This window comes from Bombina bombina, chromosome 4 (genome assembly GCF_027579735.1).
Source record: "Bombina bombina isolate aBomBom1 chromosome 4, aBomBom1.pri, whole genome shotgun sequence".
Taxonomy (NCBI): Eukaryota; Metazoa; Chordata; class Amphibia; order Anura; family Bombinatoridae; genus Bombina; species Bombina bombina.
In genome coordinates, this window is record NC_069502.1 from 537258256 (window position 1) to 537281124 (window position 22869).

Here is a 22869-nt window from a genome sequence, read left to right on the forward strand (position 1 = left end):
CTCCACGCCTGGGATGTAGATCGCTGACAAGTGGCAAGAGTGAGACTCTGCCCAGCGAATTATATTCGAGACTTCCAACATCGCTAGGGAACTCCTGGTTCCCCCTTGATGATTGATGTAAGCCACAGTCGTGATGTTGTCCGACTGAAATCTGATGAACCTCAGTGTTGCTAACTGAGGCCAAGTTAGGAGAGCATTGAATATTGCTCTTAATTCTAGAATGTTTATCGGGAGGAGTCTCTCCTCCTGAGTCCACGATCCCTGAGCCTTCTGGGAGTTCCAGACTGCTCCCCAGCCTAGTAGGCTGGCATCTGTTGTTACAATCGTCCAATCTGGTCTGCGAAAAGTCATTCCTTTGGACAGATGAACCCGTGACAACCACCAGAGAAGAGAATCTCTGGTCTCCTGGTCCAGATTTAGCAAAGGGGACAGATCTGAGTAATCCCCGTTCCATTGACTTAGCATGCATAGTTGCAGCGGTCTGAGATGTAGGTGCGCAAATGGCACTATGTCCATTGCCGCGACCATTAAGCCGATTACTTCCATGCACTGAGCTACTGATGGGCTTGGAATGGAATGAAGGACACGGCAAGCATTGAGAATCTTTGATAACCTGGACTCCGTCAGGTAAATCTTCATCTCTACAGAATCTATAAGAGTCCCTAGAAAAGGGACCCTTGTGAGTGGTAACAAAGAACTCTTCTCCACGTTCACTTTCCACCCATGCAACCTCAGAAATGCTAGAACTATCTCTGTATGAGACTTTGCATTTTGAAAACTTGACGCTTGTATCAGAATGTCGTCTAGGTACGGAGCCACCGCTATGCCTCGTGGTCTTAGTACCGCCAGAAGTGAGCCCAGAACCTTTGTAAAAATTCTCGGGGCCGTAGCTAACCCGAAGGGAAGAGCTACAAACTGGTAATGCCTGTCTAGAAAGGCAAACCTTAGGTACCGATAATGATCTTTGTGAATCGGTATGTGAAGGTAGGCATCCTTTAAGTCCACTGTGGACATATATTTACCCTCTTGGATCATGGGTAGGATGGTCCGAATGGTTTCCATCTTGAACGACGGAACCCTTAGGAATTTGTTTAAGATTTTTAAGTCTAAGATTGGTCTGAAAGTTCCCTCTTTCTTGGGAACCACAAACAGATTTGAATAAAACCATTGCCCCTGTTCCGTTCGCGGAACTGGGTGGATCACTCCCATCACTAAGAGGTCTTGTACACATTGTAGAAATGCCTCTTTCTTTACTAGGTTTGTTGATAACCTTGACAGATGAAACCTCCCTTGTGGAGGAGAAGTTTTGAAATCCAAAAGGTATCCCTGAGATATAATCTCCAACGTCCAGGGATCCTGTACATCTCTTGCCCAAGCCTGGGCGAAGAGAGAAAGTCTGCCCCCACTAGATCCGTCTCCGGAAAGGGGGCCCTGTCTTCATGCTGTCTTAGAGGCGGAAGTAGGCTTTCTGGCCTGCTTGCCTTTGTTCCATGACTGGTTGCCTTTCCAACCCTGTCTGTAACGAGCAGTAGTTCCTTCCTGTTTTGGAGCGGAGGAAGTTGATGCTGCTCCTGCCTTGAAATTACGAAAGGCACGAAAATTAGACTGTTTGGCCTTTGATTTGGCCCTGTCCTGAGGAAGGGTGTGGCCCTTACCTCCAGTAATGTCAGCAATAATTTCCTTCAAGCCGGGCCCGAATAAGGTCTGCCCTTTGAAAGGAATGTTTAGTAGTTTAGACTTAGAAGTTACATCTGCTGACCATGATTTAAGCCATAGCACTCTGCGCGCCTGAATGTCGAATCCGGAATTCTTAGCCGTAAGTTTGGTTAAATGCACTACGGCATCCGAAACAAACGCATTAGCCAGTTTAAGGGTTCTAATCTTGCTCAAAGATTCATCCAATGGTGCTGTGCGAATCGCCTCTTCCAGAGACTCAAACCAGAATGCCGCTGCAGCAGTGACAGACGCAATGCATGCAAGAGGCTGTAATATAAAACCTTGTTGAACAAACATTTTCTTAAGGTAACCCTCTAATTTTTTATCCATTGGATCTGAGAAAGCACAGCTATCCTCCACCGGGATAGTGGTACGCTTGGCTAAAGTAGAAACTGCTCCCTCCACCTTAGGGACCGTCGGCCATAAGTCTTGTGTGGTGGCGTCTATAGGGAACATTTTTCTAAATATCGGAGGAGGGGAAAAAGGCACACCGGGTCTATCCCACTCCTTGCTAATAATCTCTGTAAGCCTCTTTGGTATAGGAAAAACGTCAGTACACACCGGTACCGCATAGTATTTATCCAGCCTACATAATTTCTCTGGGATTGCCACTGTGTCAAAATCATTCAGAGCCGCTAACACCTCCCCTAGCAACACGCGGAGGTTCTCAAGCTTAAATTTAAAATTTGAAATTTCTGAATCCGGTCTCCCCGAATCAGAACCGTCACCCACAGAATGAAGCTCTCCGTCCTCATGTTCTGCAAATTGTGACGCAGTATCAGACATGGCTCTCGTGTCATCGGCGCGCTCTGTCCTTAACCCAGAGCTGTCGCGCTTGCCTCTTAACTCGGGCATATTGTATAATACTTCTTTCATAACATTAGCCATATCATGTAAAGTGATTTGTAAGGGCCTTGATGTACTTGGCGCCTCAATCTTACGCACCTCCCGAGCGGGAGACGAAGGTACTGACACGTGAGGAGAGTTAGACGGCATAACTTCCCCCTCGTTGTCTGGTGATAATTTCTTTATCGGTACAGATTGACTTTTATTCAAAGTAATATCAATACAATTGGTACACATATTTCTATTGGGCTCCACATAGGCTTTTAAACATAATGAACAAGCAGATTCCTCTGTATCAGACATGTTTAAACAGACTAGCAATGAAGCTAGCAAGCTTGGAAATTACTTCAATAAGTTTACAAGCAATATAAAAAACGCTGCAGCGCTTTTTTTTTTTTTTTTTTTTAAACACAATTGAATAACAAAGAACTAGTTCAGATATAGTCAACAATTCTTTAAATGTATTAATTAGCAGAGGATTGCACCCATTAGCAAAAGGATGATTAACCCCTCAGTACCCAAAAAAACGGATATCAAATTAAGATTTATTGCTTTTATCACAGTCAAACACACTGTCACAGGTCTGCTGTGACTGATTACCTCCCTCAAAAACGAATTTTGAAGATCCCTGAGCTCTCTTGGAGACGTCCTGGATCAAAGAGGAAGAAGCAGGAAGACTGTGCTAGAATTTTAACTGCGCAACAATTCGCTAAAAAAGGTCCCTCCCACTCCTATTACAACAGTGGGAGACCTGATATAATGGTTTCTATGCAGAAATATACGTTAGCCGTGTGGAAAAAAATCATGCCCAAAAAGATTTATCATCAAAGTACCTCACAAAACGATTAACATGCCAGTAAACGTTTTAAAAAACAACATTTCAGATGCTGTGTAAAGTTATTACTAAGCCTGCTACCAGTCGCTTCTACTGCAGTTAAGGCTCACACATTATATCAGTATTAACAGTATTTGTTCAGTCAAATTCTAGTCCCTAGAAAATAACTCTACTGTGCATACATTTATCAGCCTGATACCAGTCACTACTACTGCATTTAAGGCTGTACTTACATCATACGGGTAACAGCAGTGTTTTCTTAGTCAATTCCATTCCCAGAAAATATTGCACTGCACATACCTCATTTGCGGGAGACCCTGCATGCTATTCCCATTTTCTGAAGTTACCCCACTCCTCAGAATGTCGAGAACAGCCAGTGGATCTTAGTTACGCCTGCTAAGATCATAGAAAACGCAGGCAGTTTCTTCTTCCAAATACTGCCTGAGATAGAAAAACAGCACACTCCGGTGCCATTTAAAATAACAAACTTTTGATTGAAGAATAATTAAGTAAAAACTCCAGCTCCTCTCGCGACCTCCTTCTTTGTTGAGGGTTGCAAGAGAATGACTGGGTATGACATGTGAGGGGAGGAGCTATATAGCAGCTCTGCTTGGGTGATCCTCTTGCAACTTCCTGTTGGGAAGGAGAATATATCCCATAAGTAATGGATGACCCGTGGACTGAACACACTTAACAAGAGAAAAAGGGTTTACGAAGTTTACGTAAGTCGTTTTGCGGTAAGGCCAAAGAAGTGTGCGGTGCCCCTAAACCTGCAAGACTCATAATAGCAGCGGTAGGGAAAAAGCAGAGTTAGGGCCTGTTAACGCTACTTTTTCAGCCTAACGCACAACTCGTAATCTAGCCAAAAAGTGCGCCCCTGTTGGCTCACATTAAGGGCTGCAGTCACAGAGACAAGGAAACTATCATCAGAGCCCGCTTCTTGGCCGTTTGTACTTAAGGCAACGATCCTCAGAAGATGCTCAGGAGGCGCTCAGTCTCCTTGTCACTGTGCTGTTCGCTGGGGAATTTGGCAATGCTCCTGTTCCCGCGCCTCCCCTTAAGAGCTCTTGTGCCCCCCTGGGGAGGCCCGGCCCCCAGTTTGGGAACCGGTGATCTAGGCCCATAATGGTATATCAGATGCCACTATTTGGCAACCAAAAACGATCATATAAAAAATTAACTTTTTCACAAACTTTGGGTTCCTCAATGAAATTATTGACACACAACTACTGCAGTCATAAGACAAATGGTTTTAAAAGCTTCTCTGTGACCCCATTTGTTAAGATATAGCAGACATACATGATTTTACCATTGATTTTTTGGTAATTAGAAGGCCGCTAATTGAATCTGCACACCCCACTTTTGAAATTCCTGGCAGTGAAGGGGTAATCAGTTAGCTTGTAAGGTCAATATTTGCTCTAGAGTATGGATTACCCTCCCACCTGACACCTTCCATCCCCTGATTCCTCACAAGCAGCTCTTTTCCTCCCCCACTGGTTACCACCATCTTAGGTACTGGCAGACAGTATGCAGTTTAGGCCTTTATTTTTTTTATTTTTTTATTATTTCATGCTGTGCAGGGATCTCTCCACAACGTCTGCAATGTATAGGTATAAGAACAGAGATATTGTTCCAGTATCTGATTAATTTTCTCAGTGAGGCCATTTGGTTGAGGATGATATGCGGAGGATAATCTTGAATCAATCTTGAGTATTCAACATAGTGGTCTACAAAATCTGGAGGTGAATTTTGACCCCCTGTCACTGAGGACATGTAACTTGACAATATGGTCAATAAAAACTTCTGTGGTTTTGAGAGCTGAAGGTAGGTTTTTGAGTGGAATAAAATGAGCCAGTTTGGTTAAGTGATCTACTACAACTAGGATAGTAGTGTGTGAATAAGAAATAGGAAGACCCACAATAAAATCCAATGAAACGAATTCCCATGGAGTGTTTGGAATAGGTAGAGGTGTGAGAAATCTGAAAAAGGTTTTTTTTGATCAGTTTTGTTTCTGGCACAATTCTGGCATGAAATGACATAATCATGGACAGTTTGAGCAATGTTGGGCCACCAAAAATACCTATTGAGAAGAGATAGAGTCCTGGTCCTGGAGAGATCTTGAATAAATGAGAATATCATCGAGATAAACCACTACGCAGATGTCCATAAAATCCTTGAAGATTTCATTAATAAAGTGTTGAAAAGTGGCGGGAGCATTACATAGCCGAAATGGCATCACGTTATACTGAAAAAGACCATATCGGGTTCTGAAAGCTGTCTTCCATTCATCCCCATCTTTTATACGAATGAGATTGTAGACCCCCTTTTAAGTCAAGTTTAGTGAAGACAGATGCATCTGTGAGACGTTCCAGGAGTATAAGGGGTAGAGGGTAACAATTTTTTAGTGTTATATCATTCAGAGCTCTATAGTCTATAATTGGGCAAAGTGTTCCATCCTTATTTCTCACGAAGAAGGATATCTTGTTTTGTAACCAGTCAATATTAGAATTATGTTTTAATAACCATGAGTGTCCTAGAATTATTGGGTGAATGGATGAATGTATGATATCAATTGTGATATACTCTGTGTGACCACAGGGAGTGGTGATGACAATAGGCACAGTACGGGGTGTAATGGGAGCTTTTAAGTAAGTAGAACCATCAATAACTCTAATATCCACTGGAAATTTGCTTCACCACACAGGGTATTTTATTCTTTTTTACCAAAGACAAATCAATAAACATCCCATATACTCCAGAGTCAATCATTCCCTTTGTTTGGATGACTTGATGATCCCACTGCAAAGACAAGGTAAGTGAGCAATGTGAAGCAAAGTTCAAATTATGTACAAGTAGTATGGTTGAATGCTTACCATTCTTTTGGCGAAGGAGACTAGGGCATGAGGAAACACTATGCTTACTGCTAGCACAATACAGGCATAAGTTGGCTAACTTTCTCCTGAGCTTTTCCTCTTGTGAAAGTGATCCTTTTGCTGCTCCTATGTCCATTGGAACAGGTGGTTAAGAATTTTTTTCTTGAGAGAAAACTGGATTTCCTTTTAGAAAAATGTGAGAGTGAGTTTTCTCAAATTTTCACTCTCTATATTGTCTATCCATTGTGATAGAAGTCTTAATCAGACCATCAAGAGTTTCTGGGAAGTCAATACGAGCTAGTTCATCTTTAAGATGTTCGGTCAAACCCAGGCGGAATTGGTTTCTCAAACTCAGTTGTTTCCACTCTGAGTCTGTGCTCCACATATGAGAGTCTGCCACATATTCCTCCACTGGGCATTTCCCTTGTTTTAAGGACCTAAGAATATTCTCAGCAGTCAATTGCTTATTTACATCATCATATAGGGTGGCCATGGTGGAAAATAAATCATTCAAGGAGTTAAGAATGGGATCTTCATTCTTGAAGAAGCAATTTGCCAAGACCCTAGGCTCACCTTTTAGATATGAGATTACTGTACAGACCTCAATTTTATCATTGCTGTATGTCCAGGGTTTCAATGAAAACATGAGAAGACAACCGTTCTTAAAATGTCTGAACTCAGACCTGGTGCCTGAGAATGGCGTGGGGGGATTAAGAGTGGGTTCTGGAGAGTCTGAAGATTTAGCAGAAAATAAATCTTTAACCCCTTGAGGACGCATGTCGTACAGGGTACGTCGCACACAACCTGGTCTTTAAAGACCAGCGACGTACCCTGTACGACATTAGGGGTTTAAAGCGGCTGGAAGCGATCCTGCTCGCTTCCAGACGCTTTCCGGTTATTGCAGTGATGCCTCGAAATCGAGGCATCCTGCGATAACACCCCTTGGCCATCCGATGCAGAGAGAGCCTCTCTGCACCGGACATCTATGGCCAGTATCGTTGGTGGGTGGGAGCTTACGTGGGCGGCCATCGATGGGCATATGACGTCGAGGGGGGCGGGATCATGTGCGTGACCATCGGGGCACGCACGGAGGCACGTGCACGTGCACTGGAGGGCGGGCGCGTGCACAGGGTGGGAACGGCTACACTACAGAAATATAAAAAAAAAAGTGGGATAGAGTGGGGTAAAAATTATTTTTAAAAATACATCTAAGGGATCTGGGAGGGAGCGGGGGGTTGCTCTTTGGCTGGGGGGAAGCTACACTACAGAAAAAAATAATAAAATATATAAAAAAAACCCCATTTTTTTTTAGTAAACTGGGTACTGGCAGACAGCTGCCAGTACCAAAGATGGCTACCAATAAGGTAGAGGGGGAGGGTTAGAGAGCTGTTTGGGGGGGATCAAGGAGGTTGGGGGCTAAGGGGGATCCTACACATCAGCATATGTAAATATGCTAAACATTTTTTTTTTTTTTTAAATACCTTTTATTTTAGTACTGGCAGAGGGGTGGGGGAGGGAAGAGAGCAGTTTGGGAGGGATCAGGGGGTGTGTGATGTGTCAGGTGGGAGGCTTATCTCTACATTAAAGCTAAAATTAACCCTGCAAGCTCCCTACAAGCTACCTAATTAACCCCCTCACTGCTAGACATAATTCACGTGTGATGTGCAGCGGTATTTAGCGGCCTTCTAATTACCAAAAAGCAACGCCAAAGCCATATATGTCTGCTATTTCTGAACAAAGGGGATCCCAGAGAAGCATTTACAACCACTTGTGCCATAATTGCACAAGCTGTTTGTAAATAATTTCAGTTAGAAACCTAAAATTGTGAAAAATGTAACTCTTTTTTCATTTGATCGCATTTGGCGGTGAAATGGTGGCATGAAATATACCAAGATGGGCCTAGATCAATACTTGGGGTTGTCTACTACACTACACTAAAGTTAAATTAACCCTAGAAGCTCCCTACATGCTCCCTAATTAACCCCTTCACTGCTGGGCATAATACACGTGTGGTGCGCAGTGGCATTTAGCGGCCATCTAATTTCCAAAAATCAACGCCAAAGCCATATATGTGTGCTATTTCTGAACAAAGGGGATCCCAGAGAAGCGTTTACAACCATTTATGCCATAGTTGCACAAGTTGTTTGCAAATAATTTCAGTGAGAAACCTAAAGTTTGTGAAAAAAATTGTGAAAAAGTGAACAATTTTTTTATTTGATCGCATTTGGCGGTGAAATGGTGGCATGAAATATACCAAAATGGGCCTAGATCAATACTTTGGGTTGTCTTCTAAAATAAAATATATATACATGTCAAGGGATATTCAGGGATTCCTGAAAGATATCAATGTCCCAATGTAACTAGCGCTAATTTTGAAAAAAAGTGGTTTGGAAATAGCAAAGTGCTACTTGTACTTATTGCCTTATAACTTGCAAAAAAAGCAAAGAACGTGTAAACATTGGGTATTTCTAAACTCAGGACAAAATTTAGAAACTATTTAGCATGGGTGTTTTTTGGTGATTGTAGATGTATAACAGATTTTGGGGGTCAAAGTTAGAAAAAGTGTGTTTTTTTCCATTTTTTCCTCATATTTTATAATTTGTTTATAGTAAATTATAAGATATGATGAAAATAATGGTATTTTTAGAAAGTCAATTTAATGGCGAGAAAAACAGTATATAATATGTGTGGGTACAGTAAATGAGTAAGAGGAAAATTACAGCTAAACACAAACACCACAGAAATGTAAAAATAGCCCTGGTCCTTAAGGGAAAGAAATTGAAAAATGGCCTTGTGCTTAAGGGGTTAATAAGTTCCTTCAAAGTCAGAACCTCTCCCTGAACCTCAGTTAAACCACATGCCAGATAATCCACCTTTCGATTAAGTGAGGTGAAATGCATGCTAATTTCTTTGGGTCCATTTTGGATAGTAAGAAAGATATGAGGGGGGGGAAAAATTATTTAGGACAAAAACCCATTCCCCCCCCCCTTTTTTTTTTTTTTTTTTTTAAAACAGGCTTTTGTTATACTGCAATGTTACCTCTGGTACTGCTGTTCAAGTAAAAGTTTAAAAGTAGATTGTGGCTATAAGTATAATCAATAACTTAACTGGTATTAAGTACTGATAATTATATACGTACATAGCTTTTATCAGAAAAGTGGATCATGTATAATCCAAAGAGGAAAGGAGAATACAAGTAAAGACTGAGGATGAGGAACAGATTTGCTTGATGTCTTAAAGTTCACACAAGAAAGTATACTTGAGAGATCTGACTGGAGTAGATATATCAATGCGGATTACATCTTGGCAGCGTTGCACAATTTGATGACTCAAATGGTGTTATACGGCTTTCAGTATAACCACCTTCAAGGACTCTGATGCAGAGAGATGCCGGAATACTTCCGGTTCAGTGGCTGATGCATCAGGAGTTCAATGCAAGGCTGTCAGCAGGGAATCCCAAACTGGGTATGCAGATGGTTAGGATTGTGGCTGTGGTTTGGCGGTGAGTGAAAGTAGCCTCTGATGTAAAAGAACAGCCTTACTTTGCAGGTAGAGAGGAGATTGGTGAGGAGAAGGAAGGAGGCAAGCAAAGCTTGCAAAATACATTCGAGGAGGTTGAGAGCAGGTTCAGAAGGAAATCCTCTAGTCCGAAGACTAGCAAGGGAGTAGGAGCTTGATCACACAATTCAAATGCCATAACAGAAGCAATAAGGAGAGGGGAAGTTGCCTTGAAATAGAAAACCCACACGAGGAGGAGGGTGATATATTTAAAGTGATAGGCTGTTAAGTAAGAAATATAGCACCGTCCCACCTTCTTGATCACTCCCAAACAGCTTTCTCTCTCCCCCCTATCCCCCAGTCAATGCCATCTTTGTTACTGGCAGACTTGCCAACAATAACATTTTACAACTTTAATTTTTTCTTATTTTTTTTCTAGTGTAGGGATCCCCCTCAACCTGCCCACCTCCCCCTTCAAATTATCTTATAGTTTATACATTTTCTGTAGTGTAAGACCCACTTCCAACAACCTCCATTTGAGAATACAATTTCTGTAGTGTAGGACTATCCCTTCCTTTCCCCTCCCTTGATCGTAGTGTAGGGAACCTAATACTTCCCCTCCATCGATGAGTCGCCCACCCTCCTCCTTTAACCACCTACTCCTCCCACCGGCTCCACCCCATCATCGTTACAGACAGTGACACTCGATAGGCGATCTGGCTTCATATGGTAAGGGAGCACGATCAGCGCTCCTTTACCATACGATGGCAACACAGTACGCTGGGTAAAGTACTGTGTGGCATACTGCCTACGTCTACTTTTTCCACTAACTCACCATTATTTCTATATTTTGAACACAAAATAGGCAGCTCCCTTCTTTAAACAACCTTTAACTTTGGTTTTTTGGGTTGTTTTTTTTTATAGAAATATTTGTAATGTGACTGGCATTTTGACCTCAAGTCGGTCTTACAAAAACAGAATTTGAATACATAGGATTTCTATATTACAGGACCAGTTTAGCAAAAGCAGAATAGCAATTTTTCCAACATGTCTGGAGAGGTAAAAGAGACAGAATTTGCTTATCAGATCTTTGACAGATATACTGCAGGCTGTGTGCATGTATTAGTACATAAAAATAATAATTTCTGACAATATTCAAAACAATGGATTTTCTTACAATCCTTCGTAGTACTGCTTGTTGGTTCTCATCCACTTCATCATCCATTCCATCAAAAACAGGTGGGGGTGGGGGTGGAGGAGTAAATTCCACCGACGAGGCATATTCAGTAGTCTGTACGCTCTTTGTATTTATTCTTTGATTTGTTACTAGAAAAATATATACATTTTGTAAAGAAAAAGTAGCAGTCTAAGTCACATTTCAAAAAGTGCATAAAAACATATTGAAGTATTTGTTTATGATTCAAGTTCAAAGTATTGATGGAATCTTCAAGTAGTAAAACAAACACATTAATGCACTATGGCCACACAGAAATTTGGGACATGCAGTTCCCAGTCTAAAATGCAGGTGGTCTAAAGAATGTGTGGAAAAACACCTTGCTTGAATGATTCTAGGGTAGTATGGTGGTAGTTTATAGCTAACTCTTAAGTTGGCATGCCCAATTTTTAGGTTGACATGGCAAGCTGGCACTGTCAGGTCCCTCATTTAAAAGGTGGGACACTCCTGTTAAAGTTCCAATATCTAACCTAGTAGTCAATGATCATGAGTAGTTGCTTTAATTTTTTTGTAGTCCTTACCCACCCCAAATTGTAAAGATTTGAATGTTGCAGCAAAGCATTCTTTTATTGCCAGAAAAACTTGGAAAGGGTTGTAGTGGTTTGTATAATAAATAAATACAGAGAGAAGCGCATTCACAGGAACAAACAACCAGCTCAATACCATTGTTAGCCTGTTCTATAGCGATTTACCATCTGGGTGCAGCTTCTTTTAGCCCAGTAACGCTTTTCACAGAGTAGAACTTTTCTGTAGTATATCAAACTGATCCCGCCTATTACGGTCAGTCCAGTGCCGAAATACCAGGCAATTCCTCTCTGAACAAGGACAACAAAAACCCCAGATGATCGTTTCGCCCTTCATTGGGCCTCATCAGTGAGGTGTAGCCATATTCCTCTTAGCACACTGAGCAAAGAGTCCATGTCTGGTTGCCCCTTTTTCCCTTAGGGAGACTAAATACATACAGAGAGAAGCGCACTCACAGGAACGAACAAATAATAGACTTTCAAAACCCCAATAAGCATTTAAAATTTAAAAAAAATTATCCAGGAAATAAATTCTAATTGGTGGCATCTTAATAGTAAGTTCCCTGATGCCAGGCAGCTTTGAGGCAAATGTAAATTTTTAATGTAAATCATGCACATTTCCCAACTACAACACTTTCAAATATATGTTCAAAGTCTAATTGAATTCACCATTGGTGAAACTGAGTTGAGTTGTAAACTATACAATCTCTGTGTTCTCCTTGTGGTTGTATTATCAGCCTTGCCTGCCTTACCATGGAGATGGGACATGGCACTCATAGCTCCAATGCTTTATTCTGTAATGGCAATAATGTAAGCCTGTGACCAACATACACAACCTTAAACTGCTGCAGGTAACTTTTAAAAAAAAAAAAGATAACTTCAGAAACAAATGCAGCTAGCAAATAAATGGTGACAGCTATTGCAGGAACATTATAGTGCACAAAGCTCAAGGCCAGTATCAGCTGAGTAACAATCAATGCTCTGCAGATTCCAGTGTCACTAGTGCTTAATGAAATTAAAACATGTCATTATGCAATATATTGTCCCTTTAAACATGCTAGAAACAGTAGTTGTTTTATACCCACAATACATTTGTGTGGCAAATGTGTTGGTTGCAATTGATAGGTTAAAACACTGATAGCTGTCATTTAGAGACTACACAAACAGCACTAAAGATAAATATTTGTACCTTTCCTTCTAGGGGTTATCTCAGTTTCTTTCTTTTGAGGTGGCTTTGACAACCGATAAGCATATATGTTTTTAACATCAAGTTCCTTTTCTTTCTCCTGAAGAAAAAAAATGATAATTTAGAAAAACGTGTTTCTTGGTTATGAAGTTAGATTAAAAAAAGAAAAGCAGGGATTTCTAGCAGCATTTTGATTAACCAGGCATGCAATCACATTGGCAACCATTGTTGGGTTCATAGTTTTATGACTCCTCTGTGAGAAAAACATAAAAAACTTAATTTATACTTACCTGATAATTTATTTCACGGTGGTGAGAGTCCATGATCCATTACTAATGGGAATTACCCTTTTCTACCACAAGGAGACAAAGAGTCCCAAACCCCAAGAGATCTATAAAACCCCTCCAAAAATCACAGATACCTTAGTCTAACGTATAGCCAAGCAAGTGAGGTAAGAAAAAGGAATAAGAGCCATAAAAAGGAGAAGGGAAAAAAATGCTTAAGAAAAAACTAACCCCAGAAAAAACACAAGGGTGGGGTCTCGTGGACTCTCACCACCATGAAAGAAATTAAAATATCAGGCAAGTATAAATTATGTTTTCTTTCATACAGGTGGTGAGAGTCCATGATCCATTAATTATGGGAACTAATACCCAAGCTGTGAAGTCCACAAGTAATAACAGAAAGGAAGGGATTTAAAAAAAAACAAAAAAACAAACACCTTTTTTACTGAGAAATTAAGTCCACAACCTAAAATAAATATATTCCTTTCTTATAATGATATAAATACACACACACACACACATATATATATACAAATATATATAAATAAATAAATATATATATATATATATATATATATATATATATATATATATATATATATATATATATATACTGTATATATGAGCAAAAAACAAAGTGGGAAGCAATTGCTAGGACTGTGAGCTGGACGGGTGAAGTAAATGTATATATACTTTCACCCTACAACAAAGCCATAGGGCTAGTGGTGCAGACCCTTACAAAAAATACATCAAGAATAGCTAAAGAGAGAAAAAAGAAACAAAGAAAATAATTGTTTCTATAAAAGACAGGGATTTCAGCACTCTTTTCATCTAAACAAACAGCTCCAAATTTGAATTAAACAAAGTAACAATTTATTGGCATAGGCAGTTGAAAGTTATGACACACTGCATCCCCCAGAACACAGGATGTACAAATTGATAGTGTAGCGCACAATATAGGCTAACCAATGTGAAATTGCTAGAAGTAGCAAAATCAAAATATTGAAACAGAATAAAATAAACCTGACCGGCCAGGGTGAACCAAGGTACCTAATAATGCATGTGTGTACAAGACAATATTACTTTGTTAGAAAATATATCTTAGATAACTACACCCAGCTGCACACAGAACCTTCACCCTAAATGTGGAGGTATGTCTTGGGCAGATTTGTAACACGGAATCTAAGCTATCGATAATATTCTCATATCAGAGCAAGTTTTTACATTATACATATGTAGCATATGAAAAACATTGTAAAGCTTGGCAGACAGTAGCAAGAATTTGGTAGAGTGAGGATTCAAACAACTACAGCATACAGGAAAGATGTGCGCGGTATAGCAGCGTCCGGAACTGGCACCGGCAAATACAACTGTAATCCTCCAATAGAGACTAATGGCAGAGTGCCGTAGCCAGCGATTAACTCCAAATCTCTTACAATCAATAGTAACAGGAAGGTGAGTGGCAGGCTCTGCAATAACCAGACTTGTGCTCCAAAAAATATAATAAAAGAATATTTTATTAGTGGAAAAATAGTAAAATATACATATGTGGCTGAACACAGAACAGAGGGGACAAGACAAACAAGCCTGACGCGTTTCGCGCCCCCTAGTGGCGCTTATTCATAGGCTAAAGCACCAGGTGAGTGGTACCTATTTAAAGGGAAAACAAATTAACCCTTTATGTGCTGAACTGGCTTAAAAACAAACTCATGTTAAAAACATACACAAGTGACATTGGGATCTCTTATATTAAAGATATGTACACAGGAGTAGATTAACCAACACCAGAGAGAGACATCTTAGACTTTCCTAACCATAATTATCAAAAAATAGGATGTCATATAAAAAATACAAAATTACATTCTATGCATAACCTAAATAGGTATAACAGGGGTACTTAATAGAATTTTACAGTGAACCAGAACATTAATAAATATTGTGCATAATTATAGAGAAAATAAGAGGATGTTTTCCACAATCACCCATTATGTTCAATAGGGTATAAGGTTCAAAAGACACATATATTATAAACCACCTCTTCAATAATCAATGAGGTAGTCTATATCACACGCTTTATTCATTCCATGGGGTTGGCATGTATTTAATTTAATTATCCAGAAAATTTCCTTCTTATCTAATATTAATTGTCTATTGCCACCCCTAGTTGGGACTCTAGCAATGTCAATAATTTGAACAGAAATATCTGCCAGATGAGTAAAATGCAAACCATTAAAATGACTAGCTACTGCTGAGTCCTTGGAGTAATATTTGACATCTCTTACATGTTCTCCATACCTGGTTCTAACTTCACGTGAGGTTTTACCTACATATTGACATTTGCAAATGTTGCAAGTCAAAAGATAGATAGCAAATTTAGTTTTACAATTAGCATAAAAATCTATGACATATTGTTTATTATCTACACTAGAGGAAAAATATTTTCCCCTGATCAGATTAGGGCAAGACTGGCAGTCCCTGCTCCCACATTTAAAGAGGCCCTTCTTCTATAGCCAATCTCCTGAGGGACCACTCTTAACATCAGTAACCATGCTGGGTGCAAGAACCTTCCCTAATGTCATAGGTTTTTTAGAAACGTATCTAAAATTTTTCACATATGGTTTAAGGACTTCATCCCCCAATAAAACATGTGAATGTTTTTTTAGAATTTTTACTACCGCATCATAATGCATTGAATATTCAGTTGTGAATACAATGGTATCATTAGTAGTTTTTTTAGGTTTTATCTCAGTATTGGCTGGTTTATTATAAGATTTCACTGCAAGCCTACATTGTTCTAATCTATTTGAATTGTAGCCTCTCTTGATTAGCCTTTCTTTTAACTCTAAAGACTGCTTCTCATAGATTGAATCACTTTTGGTGTTCCTGCGTAATCTAATAAACTGCCCTCTAGGTATGGCTTTTTTAACATGTTCTGGATGCTGAGATGCCGCATGCAAGATGGTATTGCCTGTCACTGGTTTTCTATAAGTTTGACTGACAATTTGATTGTCAACTATTCTCAGAGTTAGATCTAAGTAATTAATCTCTTGATTGTTTTGTTCACCTGTGAACTGCAAACCCATCTGGTTGTCACTAAGGTAAGTCAAAAAATTATCCAAAATGACATTCTCCTTGTCATTTCTGACAATTAACAACAGGTCATCAATGTACCGTACAAAAAGTACTACTTCATCGACCCAGGGATTAGTAGCCGTAAACATATAAGTTAGTTCCCACCATGAGACATAAATATTTGCGAATGCTGGGGCAAATTTTGCCCCCATGGCGGTCCCTCTGATCTGTAAGTAGTACTCCTTGTTAAACATGAAATAATTATGTGAAAGCAAAAATTGTAAAATTTCACATATGTAATTTATTTCATGGTCACTCAAATCCGTATCTCTCTTCAGAAAGAAATTGACTGCTCTTATACCTGCATGTTGGGGTATGCTGGTATATAGAGAAACTATGTCAGCTGTAATCCAACTGTACTTTGGCTGCCATTGAATTGTATTTAGTGTGGTTAACAAATGTGATGTGTCCCTGAGATAACTAAGTTGTCGTTGTGCTATTGGCTGTAAAATTGTATCTATCCACTCACCCAAGGGTTCTAATAAGGACCCTATGCCCGCAACAATAGGCTTTCCCGGCGGGCTGTCCCTATTTTTGTGAATTTTAGGGACATGATGGAATAAGGGAGTGATAGGATGTTCTGGAATTAATGTATCTAAATCTTCATCATTAAAAATACCCAGGATTATGCCATCAGCTACTAACTTGCCCATCTCTTTTTTGAAGTTGTGAACAGGATTATATGGTAATAGCCGATATACACTGTTATCTGAGAGTTGTCTTAATGCTTCATCAAAATAATATGATTTATCCATAACAACGATGCTGCCACCCTTATCCGAACCTCTGATGACTATATCATCATTGCTTCTAAGAGTTTTAATAGCAATTCGCTCCTGAAATTTGAGATTATGGGTGGCAGCATCGCCGCTTGTAGAGATTTCAGCCTCTAACTTTAGTATATCTTCCTGTACCAATCTATGGTAGGCATTTACCATGGGACCCCTATAACTTATAGGGGGAGGAAGTCCTTAAACCATATGTGAAAAATTTTAGATACGTTTCTAAAAAACCTATGACATTAGGGAAGGTTCTTGCACCCAGCATGGTTACTGATGTTAAGAGTGGTCCCTAAGGAGATTGGCTATCGAAGAAGGGCCTCTTTAAATGTGGGAGCAGGGACTGCCAGACTTGCCCTAATCTGATCAGGGGAAAATATTTTTCCTCTAGTGTAGATAATACACAATATGTCATAGATTTTTATGCTAATTGTAAAACTAAATTTGCTATCTATCTTTTGACTTGCAACATTTGCATTTTGCAAATGTCAATATGTAGGTAAAACCTCACGTGAAGTTAGAACCAGGTATGGAGAACATGTAAGAGATGTCAAATATTACTCCAAGGACTCAGCAGTAGCTAGTCATTTTAATGGTTTGCATTTTACTCATCTGGCAGATATTTCTGTTCAAATTATTGACATTGCTAGAGTCCCAACTAGGGGTGGCAATAGACAATTAATATTAGATAAGAAGGAAATTTTCTGGATAATTAAATTAAATACATGCCAACCCCATGGAATGAATAAAGCGTGTGATATAGACTACCTCATTGATTATTGAAGAGGTGGTTTATAATATATGTGTCTTTTGAACCTTATACCCTATTGAACATAATGGGTGATTGTGGAAAACATCCTCTTATTTTCTCTATAATTATGCACAATATTTATTAATGTTCTGGTTCACTGTAAAATTCTATTAAGTACCCCTGTTATACCTATTTAGGTTATGCATAGAATGTAATTTTGTAGTTATTATATGACATCCTATTTTTTGATAATTATGGTTAGGAAAGTCTAAGATGTCTCTCTCTGGTGTTGGTTAATCTACTCCTGTGTACATATCTTTAATATAAGAGATCCCAATGTCACTTGTGTATGTTTTTAACATGAGTTTGTTTTTAAGCCAGTTCAGCACATAAAGGATTAATTTGTTTTCCCTTTAAATAGGTACCACTCACCTGGTGCTTTAGCCTATGAATAAGCGCCACTAGGGGGCACGAAACGCGTCAGGCTTGTTTGTCTTGTCCCCTCTATTCTGTGTTCAGCCACATATGTATATTTTACTATTTTTCCACTAATAAAATATTATTTTATTATATTTTTTGGAGTGCAAGTCTGGTTATTGCAGAGCCTGCCACTCACCTTCCTGTTACTATTCAAACAACTACACCCTGCTGCACACAGAACCCCCAAATGTTTAAATAGGTATATCCTGGGCAGGTAATATAAAAATGGGATCTAAGTTGTGTAATCAGACAATCTCTTAACCAAGCGGTAGTGTTATACAATGAGAGAACAACAAAAAAATTGCACATAAGTTTAATAAGCTCAAGCATAGAAGAGCTAGCGTTGTTAGTAAGGAAGTCCCAAGAACATATAGGGCAATCCCAAGCAGTTTTCTGTGCAAGAAGAAAAAAGCTACATCGGCAAATAGTGTTCTCCTTAAAGCTGTGCTGCAGTATTTATGCTCAAGAAATCACCTTGACAGGCGTCTCCAAAGAGATTAAGTTATCTGTGAGTATAGGCACTTAGAAAATGGGCCCTTTGAGCTTCGTGCTCAGAAAGGCCAAATACATAGGAACTTCAAGCAGTGTGTAATATCGACATACTACAGCTTCCTTTCAGAGCTGCTGCGGCTACAGGTTCCTCTTGTTGTAAAACAAACGAGTAATTTTCCAAATTCAGGCTGAAGAAAAAACCCGCTGCATGTTCAAGCAGTACGGAGATTGGTACACAAGGTCACATGGTAGGTCAGCTGATGCCGATGCGAGTTTCATCCCCTCGTCTATTGGTAAGGTGGGGCTTCATCAGGGCGGATACTGAGGATTTAGAGTCTCGCTTTTTATGGCATTATGCATGTTGCGCCCCTACTGATGGATGAACTGCTATACATTATTACAAAGATTATTCCACAGACAGTGAACTTTTAATATAGTTAGCAAATAACCAAAACAATATAGTTGGAAACAAAGTGCATTTAAAATAGACATATTTGTCTCAAAATGATTTCCAACACAATATATACATTTAGAATGGTTTAAACCTACTGATAGATGATGTACGCAAAATAATACCTAAGTATGCTATTCAGCTTTTGATTGTGAAGACTTAGTGAAAAGGCAATAGATATGTGACCATGAGTAAAACATCGTTGTAGGAAGCAGGTCATATTGAGCTTATCATTAAGTCCGTTGGGAAATTGAGTATCCAAAGTGGATATCCATCTGCATTCCTTTCTAAGGAGTATTTTATCATTGTCACCTCCTCTGCCATTGTTAATACATCTATCTATGCCTTTTACCCTAAGAGAGTCAGGATTACAGGTATGGAATTTCTTAAAATGTTTAGCCACATTACTCTTTTGATTGTTATTTTTTATATCATCACGATGTTCAGTGATACGGTCTTTGATCGATCTTTTAGTTTTACCCACATAAAAAGTGGGACATGAACAGGAGAGCAGGTGCACAACCCCTTCAGTGTTGCAATTGACAAAATGTTTTAGTTTAAACACTTTTCCTGTGTTAGTGCCAAACTCTTTAGTTTTCACCATGTATTTGCATGTACCACATTTTCCACATGGGTGATTGCCTCGAAGTTTGTGTTGGGAAAGCCAGTTTTTCCCTTTTTGTTGGGAAACAAACTGGCTTCTTACTAGTTTATCCCGTAGACTGGAAGCTAAAAGGAGACTATTAGTTGTAGTCTCTTTTCGAAAATTTTCTGATACTACAGTTCCTCTCTCTACCCTAACTTTGATATCTAGAAATGCAAGTTCCTCTTTACTATGCTGTAGGGTGAGAGTAATGTTCTTATCATTTTGATTCATATTAGAGACAAAGTCTCTTAGACTTTCAACAGTATCCTCCCATATCATGAAGATGTCATCATATATATCATATATATACGATATCACATATCGTAGCCACATGTGGATGTTCTTCTCAAAAAGATGGTTCTGATACACCTCACTCATCTCCCAGGAACCCATTGCTGTCCCTCTCAGTTGTTTATATATTTTGCCATCAAACATGAAATGTTGTTAGTTAGAACAAAGGTTAGTAATTGGACTAGAAAGTCTGTGTGTTTGCGAAAAGACTGTCCCCCTTGTCATGAGGAAATGTCCACAGGCTTGTATGCCAGCCCTGTGTGGAATGGACAAATATAGTCCTTCTACGTCCAAAGATACAAGTAGTGCTCCCTGTGGAATTGATAAACTATCTATTTTAAATAGGAAGTCAGATGTATCGAGTACAAAGGAGGGCATGGTGCTGAGAAAGGGTCTAAGAAAGAAATCAATATAGTTACCCAGGTTCTCAGTGAGGCTCCCTATACCAGCTATAATACGCCTCCCTGGAGGGTTAATTAAAGGGACAGTTTACTCAAAAATTTCTCCCATTTAATTTGTTCCCAATGACCCACTTTACCTGCTGGAGTGTATTAAATTGTTTACAAGTAGATCCTTTACCCTTATATTGGCATTTGAAATAGTTGATTTAGCATGTGGTATCCCCACCTATTCTGAAAGTTTGTGGCCGCAGGTCCCAGCTATAGATAAGCTTTGTAAACACAGCCAGCAGAAGAAATTATACTCCCAGTGGGATATAGCAGAGATAAGGTAATAAAATGTTGATTTTCCATTGTTCTCTCCAAGTACTGGTGATTGTTTTATGGACAGATATAAGATAAAGAAACATGTATATGCACACAATGTGATACAGTAATGAGATCTGATTATACCTACAAGCTCAACCCATTTTATTAGGTTGTGGCTTCTAAACACAAAATCAGAGCTTTAATGTTCACAAATAAACCTTAAAAAGCTAATTTTCATACATTTTTTACTCTGCAGTTGGTAAAAAAAGCAATTGTAAACACATTAAGGGAAAACTATTTTACAGTATACTGTCCCTTTAAGTTTTTATGAATTTTAGGGCTACAGTAGAAGACTGGCATCACTGGGAACTCTGGGTACATGTATTTGAATTCTGCAAGGCTAATAATGCCATCAATTTTATAGGTGAGATGCTGATACTGGTCTTTATCTAGTAGCTGTCTTCTTACCTCAAAGATATACTTGCTCTCATCCCAGAGGACAAGGTTACCACCCTTGTCCGCCGGGTTTTATGACCATCTCTTTTGCATTCATCAATTCATTCATGGTCTTTCTTTCTGCTTTAGACAGATTGCCATTCACTAGGCCAAACGTTTGTAGTTTGTGAATGCCTTTTTCTACCTGCTTTACAAAGATATTGGCGGCTGGTACCATAGAGAGCTGCGGCATATATTTGGACTTGGGTCTAAAATTGGAATGTGCCTTGGTCTGTGGAATATTTTCCTCATGCTGGGAAAAGGGCAGCTGACTGCCTTCTCCCTCCACCAAGAGATCTTGGAGGTCCTGGATGGCCAATCTGTCTGAGCAACATCTTCAACCAAATGTTTACTTTTCCCTTTCATAATCTGGGAAAGTACAATTTGCCTTGCAAACAGATGGAGATCTTTTAAGAAATTGAATTTATCAAGGTTGTTGGTAGGACAAAAGGATAAACCTTTCTTTAAAACACTCATATGAGCTGCATTAAGTTTGAAAGAAGACAGATTGACAACCTGGAGATCCGTCGTTGGGGATGCTAATACCCCCTGCATCCTCAAAATCTCTGTGTTCGACTGCTGAAATCTTTCCTGACTCTGATTGTAGTTCTGCTGTCTCCTTTGTCTGGAGGGGTACCGCCTCTCTCTGGAGTTGGTATGGCCCCCTCCTGCATCTCTTCCTGCCCCCTCTCCTCCTTCCCCTAAAAATCTTTGTTGGCTGTTAACTCCACTTTTTAGGGTATCTTTCAATATCTGACCCATCTGTTCCAGAGTCAAAAGACCCTCTTACTGTTTGGTAACTATACACTCTATTATTCTTATAATCTTCATTATCTCTTTAAAATTTCCGTCCCTTCCTCAGTTTGATGTCTGTTTGTAATCTGGCTATCTGCTCCTTAATTTTGTCATTGAGTTTCCCAAAATTTGGATTATTCTCAAAGTTATTCACTTGTTTTAATGACTCTTCAACCTTTGCAATGGTTTTGTCTAATCTTTCTTGATTTCGTTTCACCATTTTATTCATAAAAATTATAGAGCAGTCAGAAAGACTGGAATTCCAGTCTTCCATAAACTCCTCTCCCCCTTCATCTTCTCTAAGGTTTGTACCTGGATCAAATCTCAGTCTTAAACCTCTAGGAATGATTTTTGATTTTTTATAGTTTTGCAGGCTCAATGTTTCTGCCCTAAGTTTCACTTGTTTAACAAATACTCCTTAGAAAGGAATGCAGATGGATATCCACTTTGGATACTCAATTTCCCAACGGAATTAACGATAAGCTCGATATGGCCTGCTTCCTATAACGATGATTTACTCATGGTCACATATCTATTGCCTTTTCACTAAGTCTTCACAATCAAAAGCTGAATAGCATACTTAAGTATTCTTTTGCGTACGTCATCTATCAGTAGGTTTAAACCATTCTAAATGTATATATTGTGTTGGAAATCATTTTGAGACAAATATGTCTATTTTAAATGCACTTTGTTTCCAACTATATTGTTTTGGTTATTTGCTAACTATATTAAAAGTTCACTGTCTGTGGAATAATCTCTTTGTAATAATGTATAGCAGTTCACCTGTAAGTAGGGGCGCAACATGCATAATGCCATAAAAAGCGAGACTCTCAATCCTCAGTATCTGCCCTGAC

At 39.2% G+C, this 22869-nt stretch overlaps 1 protein-coding gene across 1 annotated transcript in view; it reads right to left on the bottom strand.

Moving 5' to 3' along the window:
* The window catches only part of LCA5 (lebercilin LCA5), a 121029-nt gene that overhangs the window by 13789 nt on the left and 84371 nt on the right, over nt 1-22869 (bottom strand). Inside the window, exons 5-6 of the mRNA XM_053710471.1 lie at nt 12716-12812; nt 10946-11094 (exon numbers count right to left, since the gene is read on the bottom strand). Coding sequence (XP_053566446.1) covers nt 10946-11094; nt 12716-12812 — 246 coding nt within the window. The remainder of the gene's footprint in view (nt 1-10945; nt 11095-12715; nt 12813-22869) is intronic.